The sequence below is a fragment of the Rhincodon typus genome, chromosome 17 (genome assembly GCF_021869965.1).
Source record: "Rhincodon typus isolate 14 chromosome 17, sRhiTyp1.1, whole genome shotgun sequence".
NCBI lineage: Eukaryota > Metazoa > Chordata > Chondrichthyes > Orectolobiformes > Rhincodontidae > Rhincodon > Rhincodon typus.
In genome coordinates, this window is record NC_063348.1 from 49,271,282 (window position 1) to 49,287,570 (window position 16,289).

General features: G+C 40.2%; 1 protein-coding gene across 5 annotated transcripts in view; it reads left to right on the forward strand.

Moving 5' to 3' along the window:
- ckap5 (cytoskeleton associated protein 5) overlaps positions 1–16,289 on the forward strand; it is a 104,556-nt gene that overhangs the window by 10,188 nt on the left and 78,079 nt on the right. For all 5 annotated transcript variants that reach the window (XM_048606958.1, XM_048606961.1, XM_020512426.2 and 2 more), the window contains exons 2-3: positions 1,918–2,007; positions 14,343–14,536. In XM_048606958.1, coding sequence (XP_048462915.1) covers positions 1,951–2,007; positions 14,343–14,536 — 251 coding nt within the window. In that variant the 5' untranslated portion in view covers positions 1,918–1,950. The remainder of the gene's footprint in view (positions 1–1,917; positions 2,008–14,342; positions 14,537–16,289) is intronic.

Consider the following 16,289-nt stretch of genomic DNA (forward strand, 5'->3'; position numbering starts at 1 on the left):
ACTTTGTAGATATTCCTGAGGACCTTCTTACACTTCCTTTTACGATGCTTTGTTTCATTTGCGGTTCTTAAGTTAATGAAGCAGCCCATGCCCACAAGTGCAAGACCTGTTAAATTTACAAGCTTTGACTTAATAGCAAGCAAATTAAAATTCTACAAGGAAAGCACATCTTTCAGTAGGTGTCTAAACTTTGATATAAAATGTCAATGTTTGAAATTTCCAACTAGCAAAGTCAAGGTACAGCCTTGACTAGAAATTCAACTGAGCTACTCAAATGAAATCGCTTGGTTATTAGTGGGTTAGAGGCTGTGTATTTTGTGTCCATTTTAGCTTCTTGGCTCCCCCAAAGATACCCTAATACCTGCAGGACACAAGTCAAGAGGTGGCTAAAATACTTTCTGCCTTCATAGGTGCAATTGGAATAACACAAACTTGTGGGTACAGTGTGTAATGAACTTGAACTTCTTCTACACCTTCCATTTCCCACCATCACAAGAGAAAGGAAATACTGTGGGAGTGGAGCATCACCTGTAAATTTGCCATTCAGGTCTCATGCCATCCTGACATTTGTGTTTCATAGCCTTACTTTAGTAATTGCTGAAAATCCTGAATCCAGTCTTCAAAATGACTAGATCCTTTCATATCAATCATCCTTTTCTCTTTGAAAGAATTTCATAAATTTAATAGCCTTGCTTTTGTTTACCTTCCCAATTTTCCCATCTTATTGCTCCATTTTCAGTGCTGTTGTTCTCTAGATGGCATTCCTAAAGTTCTTTGATCTTGGTCCTTTCAGATCATGGTTCCCTGTGCTCATGGAGCCTCCTTACTGATGTTTCTGCTGTCCTGGGATGCTGCCCCAAAATCTGAAAGGCCCACCCTTCAAAATAATGCTGCAGTTGGAGACTGCATTCAGGACTGTCTGAACCATTCCTACCTTTTTGTCTACTGTATCACCTAGACTGCTATGCTGCTGATGTCTTCCTCTCAGTAATATTCAGCATAATGCTCTTTATTAGTATAAAGAATAAAATGCCTGGGTAATTCAAAAGTTTACCTCCTCTCTTTGGAGTTTAGCAAATCTAGAGAAGATCGTGCTGAAATGCTGCTTATTATATAAATTATTTCTGATCACTTAAAATTGAAATCTGCAGAAATAAACTGTTTCAAGCTGGTTATGTGGCTATGACATAAAGTTCTGATCTGTGGTTGAGCATGAATATTTCAATTTTAGTGCCTATATTACTTTGGAGATGCTTCGAAAGCAATTTGATTGCTCAGGAACAAGATCAAGACAGATTTTTATGTTGCCATCTAGTGTTTTGGATGTAGCTGTGTAGTTAGACAATAAAATGTAGAGCAGAAGTATGCCATTCTGCCCATTTGAGTGTGCTCTGCTATTCAATGAGATCATAACTGAGTTGATAATCTTCAACTCCACTCTCCTGCCTTATTGCAATAACCCTTGATTCCTGGAATGGTTCAAAATCTGCTGCCACCACCCTGTATATGTTGAATGGCCCAGCCTCTCATGCCCTCTATATAGTAAAGAATTCCTCTAAGAGTTCTTCTCCTGTACCCTCTGGGAGGACAAATTCCCCCTCGTATCTGTCTTAAATGAGCAGTCCCTAATTCTGAGATTATATGCTCTGCTACTGAACTCGAGGGGGAAGCAACCTTTCAACGTGTACCTTGTTAAGCCTCCTAATAATTTGGCATTTCAGTATGATCTCAATCTGCTGAACTCCAGAGATGAGGCAAACCTGTTCAACCTCCTCCTAAAATCCTTGCATGTTTATGCTGTTTTGAATTCTGACTAAATGACTGAAGAGGCAGAAAAGAATAATGAGACTATGGAGTCCACCAGTGTTATGGTACAGTGAAAGATGGCTTGGATAGTAATGTCTATTTATTTTCCAGGTTGCTGTTTACTGAGTTCATTACGTAAGGATCATGGGGGATGAATGCGAATGGATGAAATTGCCGATTGACCAGAAATGTGAACATAAGGTGTGTGTCAAATTCTTCTTTAGTTACAAGTATTGTTGGAATGATCACTAAATATTTATTTGTGGAGAATTAATTAAGCATTGACTAAATCTGTGGTAGGTACATGTGCAAGAGTTTTCATTAAATATCTCAGTTCTAGGAGGTTTTATTATTCGTTCATGGGACGAGGGTGTCACTAGCTAGGCAGCATTTATTGCCTAGAGGGCAGTTCAGAGTCAACCACATTGCTGAGAGTCTGGAGTCACATGTAGGCCAGACCAGGTAAGGATGGCAGTTTCCTTCCCTAAAGGACATTAGTGAACCAGATGGGTTTTCCCGACAATTGGTAATGGATTCACAGTCGTCATTAGAATCTTAATTCCAGATGTTTATTGAATTCAAATTCCACCATCTGCTATGGCAGGATTTGAACCTGGGTCCCCAGAATGTTATCTGGGTCTCTGGATTAAGTGCCCAGTGATAATACCACTGGGCCGTCACCTCCCCAAGAGTGCAAGACTAGAAATCTGAGGGACTAGAATCGTTTGAAGGTGTATGGACAGTTCAGAAGACAGAGTTTTTTTTTGAAACGTGTAATTACTCTTTTGCTAAAATCAAAAAGATTTCAGCAAAAGAGTAATTACAAGGCTGGCTAGTTCTGATAAGCCTTTTATAAACCACTGTTTAGGTCTCGGCTACATTACTGCCCACATACATAATGGTAAAGTATTGTAGAAGATGTGGAGTTGGGTACAGAATACTGGGCTCCTCTTTTTGTAACAAGATAGAGGTCTTCAAAGATCTTTGATCAAGTGCATGAGAAACTATTCCCACCTTTTCTCTCCCTCCAATACCTTGGCAGAAGGGCCAGATACTAGATGGTACAGATTTGAACAGTATTGCCAAAAAATTTGGGGTGACAACTTTGTGTTCAAAACATTTCCTTTATTTGTAGTGCACAGTCTGACATGATAGTGGGAGCTAATTCAGTAAAGTTGGATAAATAGGCAGATAACAGTAATAATTTTCATTAGGACTGTGGCAGGTTAAAGAGAAAGAAGTTAGCATCTGTAAGAGCAACAGTAAAGCTGTTTTTTTTTTAAAAGACAGTTCTTTTCTAGTTTCAATTTAACTCTTATTTTAAAATTCAAGATATTTTCCATCAACATGTTCAGAAATGTTATTACACACCACCTGGAGCAAGTGGGACTTGAACATGGGCTTATGGTTGAAAGTTACGATCTCAAGGTGAGAGGGGAAAAGTTTAAGGGAGATATGCGTGGAAAGTTCTTTACGCAGAGGGTGGTGGGTGCCTGGAACGCGTTGCCAGCGGAGGTGGTAGAGGTGGGCACGATAGTGTCACTTAAGATGTATCTAGACAGATATATGAATGGGCAGGGAGCAGAGGAATACAGATCTTTGGAAAATAGGCGACAGGTTTAGATGGAGGATCTGGATCAGCGCAGGCTTGGAAGGCTGAAGGGCCTGTTCCTGTGCTGTAATTTTCTTTGTTCTTTGTTAGGGACACTACCAGTGCACCACAGATCCCTTTTAGTCCACCTGGTGTTACCAGGTGGTCTCCCATCCAAGAACTATGCAGGCCTGAGTCAGTTTAGCTTCAGATCAGTTGTTTTAAAGGCTGTAGGCTTGTAAAAATTATACACTTGCATTTGATTGAGTGCCCTCTGCACACGAAGCAGCTCAATTCCTTGATGCTGCTCCACTGTCTCAGGTCAACTAATTGTGATGGACAACAAATATTTGCCAAACCAGGGCTATCCACCAGACAGGATGAGTTGACAGAGGCTTAGAAGATATGGGGGAGAAGCTAAAGAAAAATAAAAGCAGAAAATGTTGGAGAAACTCAACACATCTGGTAGCATTGATGGAAAGAAAATAGTTAACGTCGAGTGCCAGTCTTTTCGGAACTGATTACTTCAGTTTTATTTGAGGACGGGGAAGCTTTTGAGAGTTTGGCTAGCTGCTGAGTAATTGGAAAGGGAAGTAGGAGGTGCAGAGAAATTTTTATCTTGCTGATGAAAGGCCATGAGCTCCTGCTCGCACGGATGGGGCAGTTTTAGAAGATACCTGTGTATCTGCTGGTTTTAGTAACAGATTCATGCCTGCAATTGTGTCAGGGTGGAGAAGATGCAGTTTGGAGCATTGATTAATTACTTTTCAGCAAAGGAGGAGGTCAGCATTCTGAAGTTCCCAAGGGCACTAATATTTGAAAGACTGACTTGTATTTATGTAGCATGTAATTTGTGTTTATATTTGATGCCACTAGCACTTTACACTGTGTGAAATATTTTAGAAGTGTCATCACTGTTGTAGGAAATGCAGCAGTCAGTGCGCGCGCAAGAATACATTTTGGCTGGAACCCAGGATAGTGCTCTCGCTCTTCTCCAAAGTGGTGTCGTCTTTTACATCCATACAAGCAAACAAATTGGGACTCATCTCACTAGCATCTCTTTCTATAGATGACTCCTCTGACACTGCAGCTCTCCATTGGTATTACACTGGAGTATCAGTAATTTTTGTATTCAAGTCTGGTGTTGGACTTGAACATAGAAACATGTGACTTGTGAGAATATTGCCCATGGGGCCATGGCTGACACTTCTATTAACTTGGAAAATGGAGTTACCAAAATTAATTTTAATGAAGTAAATGCCACGGATGAATGACAAGTTTGCAGGACCATATAACTTCTGTCCCTTGCTTCAAAGGATCTAGTGAGAAAATTGCATATGCAAAAATCTTTTTGACTTAAGAATTTTTTTTCAAAGGGAAGTTTCTAAAAGGAAACTTGCACATTTCATTTGATTGTTCATGTGATGGAACAGGTAAATTATTTGCCAGGTAAATTATTTGCCAGTTAAATTAACACTTATGGTTAGGAACAATAATTAAGGATGGGTGACTGAACACTTTGAAAACTTCCAGCTCATCAGAGAGCCATAATGGGTTTATACAAGACAAGTTATGTCTGAACTGGATTAAACATTTTTTTTTGAAGCGATGAATATAGTGGGCAGGGGGAATTCTATCAAACACCTTCTCTGTAAATATACATAACATTCCTAATAGGGCACTGCTGATTGAATTTGAACCACGTGGAATTAAATGTACCCTTTTGCCTGATTGGGGAAATTCCCTGACTGGTAAGAGACAGTAATGATGAAAGGAATGTACAGTACTCTAATCGCCAGGATGTGGTTCATGGTGTCATAGTCAAATCCAACTTGGAGTCTCAATTATTGACTATTCATTGATCACTTGGGTAATAGCATTGAGAGCCACATCCAAATTTGCCAATGGCACAAAGGCATTTGTAAGTTCCATGTATGTATATGGAAACATGATATAACTAAAATTAATAAGTTATGAAATGGATTTCAATGTAGGCAAATGTGAAGTCATTCATTTTAAACCTAAGGGTACTTTAAATGGTAAAAAGCTCGAAACAGTGCTGATCTAAGAAACTTGGGGCTCCAGGCATGTGACTAAGTGCTACAAACAGTGTAACCGTAATTAACGTTTGTTGAATGCTGGCCTTTGATTCAGTCCTTCAGCTATTAGGAGTTGAAGTCATGCTTCAGCCATGCAAGTTCCTGTTTAGTTCAGTACCATGGGCAATTCTGGCTACCGCTTCCACAGCAAGATTATCATTAATGTGAATGATACCCGGACTCTAGACTAAGCTGAGGAGAGATTAGTCAAACTAGAATTGTAATTTGTAACAAACAAAGTTTTGGAGAAACTCGGTCTGACTGCATCTGAACGGAGAGAAATTGGTTAAGATTTCAAGCCCAGTGACCCTTGCACCTGTCTGACTTGTGCCTGTGACCGACACAGGCATTTTTTTGTCTATAGTACTGATAGATCGTTGCATCAAATCATTGGCACAAAACGTTGTCTTCACCATGCACAACCTTTGATTAGAAGACAGTCGAATCAGATTGTATTTGGTGAGTGATGAACAGAGGTGAATCCCAATTTATTTACACTTGCTAATTTGGCAAATAAGTGCAGCAGTGATCAAGTTCAGTATTTGTAAAACTGGTGCAAGACTGAAGAAGAAATCCACTCTGAAGAAAATGCCCAAAATCAACCGCTCTCCTGATGCACATCAGAAGAGTCCTTAACATAACCATTCTGATGGTTTTTGTCACCGGAAATGTTGTCTGTGTATACAGGTACTGAAGTGGGCAAAATCCAAACTGGAGTACAGGAAAAAGAAGAAAAATTTAGCGCAATTGTTTGTTGGTGTAGTCACTTCATATAACAAAAATGTCTAGAGTTGTTACAGAAGACCAAGAGTCAGCAGTGCTTACCAGCAGCAAAAACAGAAGTTGCTGGAAAAGCTCAGCAGGTCTGGCAGCATCAGTGAAGAAAAAAATCAGTTAACGTTTTGGGTCGGTGACCCTTCCTCGGACCCGAAACGTTAACCCTGATTTATTTATTTATTTATTTATTTCCTCTTCAGATGCTGCCCGACCTGCTGAGCTTTTCCAGCAACTTCTGTTTTTGTTTCTGATTTATGGTATCTGCAGTTCTTTCAGCCCTTACCAGGACACCTTGCTACCAAAATTGCCAGCTTCCAGCAACTCATTAGACAGTGGCATATCAGCAGCAGTGAAATTCACAGATGTTTTATCAAATTGCCAGCATTTGAATGTGAAATAGGTTTGAAAATAGTTCTAGTGGAAGCCACAGGATACGAGAGAAGACTTCACTGTTGCTGACATGAAAAAGTAAAACTGATGATTTATAAAATTAATGCCATGCTGAAAAAATCAAATTTCCCTAGAGGAGGTTTTGTGTCCATGAAAACAGTTTGGATAAATGAGGATGTGGTGAATATGTGAATTGACAACATAAATTAGTCATTTCAGTGAGCTACTTTAAAGAGCCCAACTTAGTAATGTGGGAATAATACAGATCCAGTGTAACTGTGTTTCAGGTGTCTGGAGAAATATTACTCAAGTAGAAGTAATTAGGAGGTGGAGTTCTGTGTCAAATGTATAAGTTTAACCATGTTTGCGATTGAATGGGTTCTTGATAGAAACAAAAGCTTCAAGTGGAAAGAGGTACTGTCCTGCTTGGGTTTTTTTTTGTGATTTTTGTCTTCAAATCATGGGATGTTATTTGTGCATCGACTGTCATTATAGCCTTCATTTAAAATGCAGGATATCCAATTCAACAAAGAAGCCGAAGATCTGTTAGAGGATGATTCTGAAACTGAAAGCACCAAACCTGAATCAGAGTGGGATCCGACTATGTGAATTTGTCTGGCACCTTTTTTGAAAAAAGTTTTTTAATCTCATTCTACAAGGAAATGTTTTAAGAACACTCGTTAAATATATCCCACTGAGGGGGATAAAAAATACTGGCTATATGAACTGTACCTTGTTATATAAATGAACATCAGTTCATATCTTTGTTTATAAGTAAACCTGTGTTTTTGGAAGGATTATTCAAAGCATCAATGACAAACTTTGTGATATCACAATCTAAGACAGTTAACATTTTTAGTTTAGGAACTTAAAGTTCACATGTCTCAAGTAACAACAACGACAATACAAACACAAGAACAGGCCCTTCAGCCCACTAAGCCTGTGCCAATTCCAATCCTCATTTTGACCTGCTACTTACTGCCCATGCACAGTTTCTATCCCGATTCGCCTCCCATTCATGTGTCTCTCGATGTGCCTTAAACGTTGCTAACATGCCTGCTTCTACCACCTCCACTGCCTGTGCATTCCAGGCACCCACCACCCACTGAAATTTTCTCTGCACTTCGCTGCTAAGGTTTCTCCTCCTTGCCTTGAGCCTGTGCCATCTGTAGCTTCTGACTATGCACCCAATCTATGCCTCAAATTTGTAAATGTCTATTAAGTTACACCTCAGCCTCTTTTCACTGGAAAGACTGTTCAATCAATTACCCCACAGAAATAAAATCCTCCAGACCAAGGAACATCCTGGTAAACCTTCTCCAAAGCATCCATGTCCTTCTGGTAGTGTGGTGACCAGAACTGCATGCAGTATTCTAAATGTGGTCTAACTAAAGTTTTTTACACAGCTTAAATGTAACTTGCCAACTTTTATATTCGATGCTGCATCAGAAGAAGGCAAGGGTGCTGTATGCTGCCTTGACCAACTTATCCATCTGTGAGGCACTTAAAGGGATCTGTCGACCTGTAGACCTAGTTCCTTCTGTATGTCAATGCTGTTAAGGGTTCTGACATTTTAATGTCTAATTCACACCTGAATTTGATCGTCCAAAATACATCACAAATTGCATTTGTCCGGATGAATCTCCATTTGCCATTTTTCTGCCAAAATCTGCAATCTGTTTATATCCGACTGTATCCTTTTGACAATCATCCTCACTATCTGCAGCTGTGCCAATTTTGGTGTCATCTGCAAACCTAATCAGACCACCTACATTTTCCTCCAGATCACTTTTGTTTGCATACATATTACAAACAAAGTTCCCAGCATTGATCCTTGCAGAACACCGCTAGTTACTGATCTCCATTCCAAAAAGCTCCCTTCCACCACCGTGTTATATGACCAAGCCTGTTCCATATCCATCTAGCCAGCATACCCTGATCCCATGAGACTCTACCTTTTGTACCAGCCTGCCATAAAGTGCCTTACTAAAGTTCATGTTGACAACATCCACTACCCTTCCCTCAATTATTCTTGTCACCACCTCAAAAAAAGCTCAGTTTGCAGGGAAGGTCATGCCTTACCATAGACTTATTAGTGATGGGTAGCATAAGTCTATTACTTTCCAATTCCTGTCTCTCTGTATCTTCAACGTTTTCCCCACCACTGACATCAGGCTCACCAGCCTGTAATTACAGGGTTATCCCTGTTTCCCTTACTTAAATAAAGGAACAACACTGGCTATTCTCTAGACCTCTGGAACCTCGCCTGAGGCAAAAAAGCATGCAAAGATATCTGTTAAGACCTCATATTTTCTCCCTTGCCTCCCACGGTATCCTGGGATAGATCCCATTTGGCCCTGGGGATCTGTCTACCTTAATGCATTTCAAAACATCCGACATTTCTTCCATCATTATGTTGACCTGCCCAAGTGTAATCATACATATTGCCATAACCTTGACATCCCTCATGCCCCTCTCTTTGGTGAATACTGATGTAAAGTATTCATTATGGATCTCGTCCATTTCCTCTGGTTCCACACACAACCTCCCTCGTTTATTCTTGAGTGGGCCTACTCTTGCCCTAGCAAACATCTTGCTCCTAATATATGTATAACATGCCTTGGGATTCTCTTTAACCCTGCTGGCAAAGGACATTTTATAGCCCTTTAAGCCCTCCTAACTCCCTGTTTGAGCTCCTGCTTACATTCTATATATTATTCAAGGACTTTGACTGTTTTTAGTTGCCTCGACCTTGAGTATGTGTTGCTTTTTGACTGAGCTGATAATTTCCCATCATCCAAGGTTCCTGAATCCTGCCATTCCAGTCCTTCATTTTTACGCGAACATTTGTCCTGCACACTAATCAACTGGACTTTAAGACTCCCACCTATCAGATGTGGATTTACCCTCAAACAGCCACTCCCAATTTACATTCTTACCTAATTTGGTTATAGTTGACCTTTCCCCAATTTTAACAGCTTCATCCAAAGTCCACTGTCCTTATCCGTAAGTATCCAAAAACCTGTGGAATTATGGTCACTATTCCCAGAAACTTTGATCACCCGGCTGGGCTCATTTCCCAATGTCAGGTCAAGTATGGCCTCCTCGCTTGCTGTATTATCCATATACAGCCTTGAAAAACCCTCTTGATCACCTAACAAATTGCTTTCCATCCAAATCCCCAGCACTAAAGAAGGCCCAGTCAATTTGGGGAAAGTTAAAATCACCCACTACAACAACAGTATTGTTTTCACATCTTTCAAGAATCTGATTACCTTTACCTATCTCTATCTCCTGCAGTACAATCCCAGCAATGTGATTGCACCCTTCCTATTCTTGAGCTCTACCCATAATGCCTCACTGCAAGACCCCTCAACACAGCTATAATATGCTCCATAGCCAGTAATGCAACTGTCCACCAGAATATTTGAGATTACTACCTTTTGTGGTTCTGCCTTCTAATTTAATGCAGGGTTGCTTGTAATCCCTCAGCAAAAACTTTTTCCCCTAATCTTTAAATGTCACTGGTACCTGCGTGGATCCAATCACTGGATCTTCCCCTCCCATTTCCTAAGTTCCTGTTCACCCTAGATAAGATGGTCTGAGTGTTGGCTTCAAGTTGGCATTGCAGCTTTTGGGCATCTGTCTTTTCTGCAAAGTACAGTATCAGTGACCTGAACTATGCTTAAACTCCTATTGCTAGTTTTTCTTCTCCTGTACCACCGCCAACCCCAACTTTGTATCACAGTCTCATTCTCATTCACATAGGGACAGAGTTCTTGCTCTGTGGGATAGGGGCACCAGCTAAGGTTTCTCAGGAGTTAAATTCCAGATCCTAATAGCTGCATCACTTGTAATTACTCAGAGATAGCAGGAACTGCCGATGGTGGAGTTTGAGATAACAAGGTGTAGAGCTGGATGAACACAGAAGATGCTGCCTAGCCTGCTGTGTGCATCCAGCTCTATACCTTGTTATCACTTGTAATTGCATTCTGTTATTCCTGAAAGTGTCTAGCTAATGCTTCACCCTCACCCCTCCTAGTGCTCACAGCTTGGACACTAACTCATCATGCACCAGTTCCCACAGAATACAATTACCAGTTATCTCTCTTCATTTAGTTACTTAATTTGGATGTTAAGTGTTTGACTTAGTTTACTAATAAACCTGTTCAGAGATGGTTATTACATACCTCTGGAGCAGATGGGATACTGGTAGGAACACTAAAAACTGCACCACAAGCCAGTGTTAAGTGTTTGAAGCAAGTTTCCTAACTACTCTTCAGCTGTAATAAATCTCCTGGTTTAAACGACTTTGCCAATTGGCAACAGACACCAATTACGTGTGTTTTTGTGTGAAGTAACACCTTGCTTCTGGAAGGCAATAGGTTGAAAGGGCTCTCTGCTAGTTTTTATCACCTGCCACTGCTGCCCTTCTTTTGCAGTTTGCTCCTTTTAGTATGCAGCAAGTCAGCATCACTCCTTTCAGTGTGAGGATAGCAGATTTCCTTCTGCAAAGTTTTTGCATGATTGCCATTAGACTAATTTGTGCTGAATTCCAGTTTCACCATCTACAATGTTTAGATTAGAACCTACGTCTGCAGAACATTAGTCCGAGGTTCTGGATTACTAGTTCAGTGACATTACCACTATGTCGCCACCTCTAAGCGTTTTGTCATAGTCATCGAGGTGTACAGCATGGAAACAGACCTTTTGGTCCAACTCGTTCATGCTGACCAGATATCCTAAATAAATTTAGCCCTGTTTGCCAGCACTTGGCCCATATCCCTCTATATCCTTCCTATTCATGTACCCATCCAGAAGCCTTTTAAATGTTGTAACTGTCCCAGCCTCCACCACTTCCTCTGCCAACTCGTTCCATACATGCGTCACCCTCTGTATGGAAAAAGTATTCATCCTATCCATGCCCCTCATGATCTTATAAAGCTGTATAAGGTTACTCCCCTGCCTCCAACAGTCCAGGGAAAATAGACCCAGTCTATTCAGCCTCTCTCTATAGCTCAAACCCTCCAGCCCTGGCAACATCTTTGTAAATCTTTTCTGAACCCTTTCAAGTTCTTTAGTCTCTGCTTTTCTCTTGTGATTTGTGATCCATGAAGTATTTAGATACCTCATTGAAACATTAATAGTATTGATAAATTGAAAAGCAGTTCTGTTTTAAATGAATCAAAGCTGGTCATTGAAATAACAAATATAAATTAGTACAAAATTTGAGCTATTTTCAGGACTGGCTTTTGAAAAGTTCATGTTTTCATTGATCAGTAACTTATTCAAATAAAAATATCAGGGTTCTAATTAATGCTGATGTAAGCATTGGATTGAACTTTGGACCAAATGACCTTTGCTCACTCTTGTTTTCATGACCTAGAATGTACATGCTCGTCGATGTTGGACAAGAATGAAATGGTCAGCAGTCTTCAGACCATAAGACAGAAGTAGACATAAGTTCATAAAGAGAGAGATGTAGTAGTAGGCCACTTGGCCCGTCGATCCTGCTTTGCAATTCAATAAAATCTTGGCTGATCTACGTGGTCTCAGCTCCTCCCACCTGCAATATCCCTATAACCCTCAATCCCCCTACCATGCAAAAATCTATCCAACTGTGTCTTAAATATATTTAATGATGCTGCCTCTACTGCTTCCTTGGGCAGAGAATTCCATAGATTCACCACTCCCTGGGAAAAGCAGTTCCTCCTCCTCTCTATCCTAAACCTACTACCCCCAATCTTGAGGCCCCTAGTTCTAGTCTCTCCCACCAGTGGAAACAACTTGCCTGCCTCTATCTTATCTAGCTCTTTCTTTCACAACTTTATATGTTTCTATAAGATCCCCTCTCATTCTTCTAAATTCTAGTGAGCACAGTCCCAGGTGGCTCAACCTGTCCTCCTAAGGTAACCCCCTCATCTCCAGTATCAGCCTGGTGAACCTTCTCTGCACCACCTGCAAAGCCAGTATATCCTTCCTGGAGTACAGAGACCAGAATTGCGCATGATATTCTGGGTGTGGCCCCACCAGTGTCTTGTACAATTGCAGCAGAACTTGCCTGTTCTTAAAGTCAATCCCTCTAGCAATGAAAGCCAACATTCCGTTTGCCTTCCTGATTACCTGTTGCACCTGTAAACCAGCTTTTAGCGATTCATGTACAAGTATTCCTAAATGTCTCTGCACAACAACTTGCTGCAATCTTTTACCATTTAAAGAATAATCTGATCTACTACTTCTGAAGTTGATGACCTCACATTTTACCAACATTGTATTACATCTGTCAGACCCTTGCCCTATCTTAACCTATCTACATCTCTCTGCAGACTGTCCACATCCTCTGCACCATTTGCCTTTCCACTCAAATTAGTGCCATCAGCAAACTTAGATACGTTGTACTCAGTCTCCTCTTCCAAATATAAATCACGAACAGTTGCAGGCCCAGCACCAAACCCTGTGGCACTCCGCTCACCACCGATCTCCAACCTGAGAAACACCCATTTATCCCAACTCTCTGCCTTCAATTGGTTGACCAGTCCTCTATCCATGCTAATGCATGCCCCACGAGTCCATGTATTCTTATCTTAGGGATGAGTCTGGTATGCGGTACCTTAACAAATGCCTTCTGGAACTCCCGAGTACACAACATGCACCTGCTCCCCTCTATCCACCACAATTGTTATATCCATAAAACTCCAGTAAGTTAGTCAAACACGACCTGACCTTCCCTTCCTGAATCCATGCTGTGTCTGCCTGATGGAACCCTTCCCATCCAGATGTCTCGCTATTTCTTCCTTAATGATAGCCTGAAACATTTTGCCGACTGCGGATATTAAGCTAACTGGCCTGTAGTTACCTGCCTTTTGCCTACATCCATTTTTAAACATCAGTGTGACATTCACTGTCTTCCAGTCCGCTGGGACCTGCCCAGAGTCCAGCAAATTTTGGTAAATTACCACTAACGCATCTACTATAACTTTCGCCATTTCTTTCAGCACCCTGGGATGTATTCCATCAGGACTAGGGACTTATCTACCTTTAGACCCTCCAGTTTGCTCAGCACTACCCTTTTAGTGATAACAATTGAATTGAATTCCTCACCTCCCATCATATACTTAACATTATCCTTTTGGCATGTTAGACACATCTTCCATGTGAAGACTGACACAAAATAGTCATTCAAGGCCTTGGCCATTTCAGTGTTACCCAGTTTTAATTACCCCTCCTCATCCTCTAAGGGACCTACGTCCACTTTAGCCACCCTTTTCCATTTTATATATTTATAAAAACTTTTCCTATCTGTTTTTATATTCTGTGCTAGTTTGCATTTATAATCTATCTTTCCTTCTTTTTATTGCTTGCCTCACGGTTCTTTGCTTTTTGGAGTTTTCCCAATATTCTTGTTTCCCACTACTCTTGGTGATTTTGTAAGCCTGAGTCTGCTCTGCAATTTAGTGAGATCATGGCTGATCTCATGCTTATGAAAACCTGTCTAATGGCACATAATTGTTGTGTGGTGCTGAGTGTTCTTGGATGCTGTGGAACTAGAATTTTTTTAAAAAAATGAGAAGGTGGTCTAGATTCTGGTAGCAAGTAAATTTAAACAAGGCAGCAAAGTAATATTGGTTGGCCTATTGTGGATGGTAACTAAACACATGAAATTTCAAAATGTCTTCTAGGTGTGGAAAGCTAGACTGAATGGCTATGAAGAAGCTGCAAAATTGTTCCAGAAGATTCAAGATGAAAAAAGCCCCGAATGGTCCAAATACTTAGGATTAATCAAAAAATTTGTAACCGACTCCAATGCAGTAGCCCAGCTAAAAGGATTGGAAGCAGCACTTGTTTATATAGAAAATGCTCATGTAGCAGGACGGTAAGTTCTTAGAATGCCACAAGAATAGTTTTTTTTAGCCTACAAGCTGAGCATATAGAAATATTCTCACTCTAAATGAATGATTACAAATGTTTGATTTATATTTGTATGTATGATTTTTTTTTTTTTTTTTTGTTGCTTGAATTTCGGAACCTTTTACCACTTCAGTATGGAATTGCAGGATTAAATAAAAACCTAAAAACTAGGAGCAGGTATAGGTTAGCCAATCCTTTGAACCTGCTATGTCATTAGATATTATTTGGCTGATCCTCCAAATATGATTTTCTTGCTTTTTGTATTCCTTGATGCCTTTTAAAATCTATAAATCAATCTACCTGTTTCTAGTATATATTCAGTGTCTTGTTCATCAGAGCCTTCTGTGGTAGAGAATTCGACAGATTCACTGCACTTGATGTTTCCTATCTAAGTCGCCAGTGGTCTACCTGAGACAGTCCAAATATACCATTTCCTTTCCTAATTGCTTGTTGCACCTGCCTGTCAACTTTCATTGACTGACTGGAACGTGGGTCACCCAGATCATTTCTCACACCAATATATCAGCATTTAAATGATACTCCTTTCTGTTATTCATGCTGAAGTACATAACCGTCACTTTAGCCATGTTGTACTGCATTTGTATTTGCCATTGTTTGCCCATTTACTCCACTTGTCTCAATCACTTTGCAGCTTCCTTGCAGTCTCCTCACAAGTTTCAGTCCAGTCCTATTTTGTGTAGGCAGTAAACTTGGAAATTTTGCATTTGGTTCCCATATCCAGGTCCTGCCACATGGAATCAGCCCATTTATTCTTGCTCTGTTTCCTGTCTACCAGTTCTTACTCTGTCACTATAAACCTGCTAACCCATATGTTTTAATTTTTCCCACTACCCTCTTCAGAAGAGTCTTCTGAAAATGCAAGTACACCACATCCAGTAGTTAAGCATAACTTTCCTTTCGTAATCCCATGATGGCTTCATCCAATCACAGTAATGCTTTCCAAGACCTTTGTTATCACCAACTTTGTAATCGACTCTAGTGTTTTCCCTATTGTTGATGTTAGGATAACTGGTCTGTAATTCTCTTTTCTTTTTTCTTTCCCTCCTTTTTGTAAAATTGTGGGAGACATTTACCACCTTCCAGTCTGTAGGACCTGCTTCCAAGTTTGTAGAATTTTGGAAGATGACCACTAACACATCCAATATTTCCAGGGCTACTTCCTTTAGTACTCAGATGTAGATTAAGTGTTGGTGATTTTTGGCAGATAACCAAATATTGGTTATAAATATTGTAGTTAAAGAAATATGTAACTGCTGTATCAGCATACTTGCATGGTTCAAGAGTTGAATGCATATTAAAGGAAGCGATCTCAGTTTTAAAATGGTTACTTCCTACCACAGTCGTGTATGTGGTAAGTATTCATTCCATCTGTTTGTCTTTCTGAATGATTGCATAACAAGCCTTTGCTCAATTATTGTCTATCAATGTCTTTTACAGTGGTAAAATATCTTTTTTTAATATTGATTTAGCATGGTAAGTTAGTCGTCCCTAACAGTTTAGTTGTGTCTCTTGACTTGTTTTTGTTTTCTGCAGAATAAGCATTTATTTTAAGCAGAAAAAAATCAACCTTTTGCTCATGAGATAGTAGGAACTGCAGATGCTGGAGAATCTGAGATAACAAGGTGTAAAGCTGGATGAACACAGCAGGCCGAGCAGGAAGGTTGACGTTTCGGGCCTAGACCCTTCTTCAGAAATGG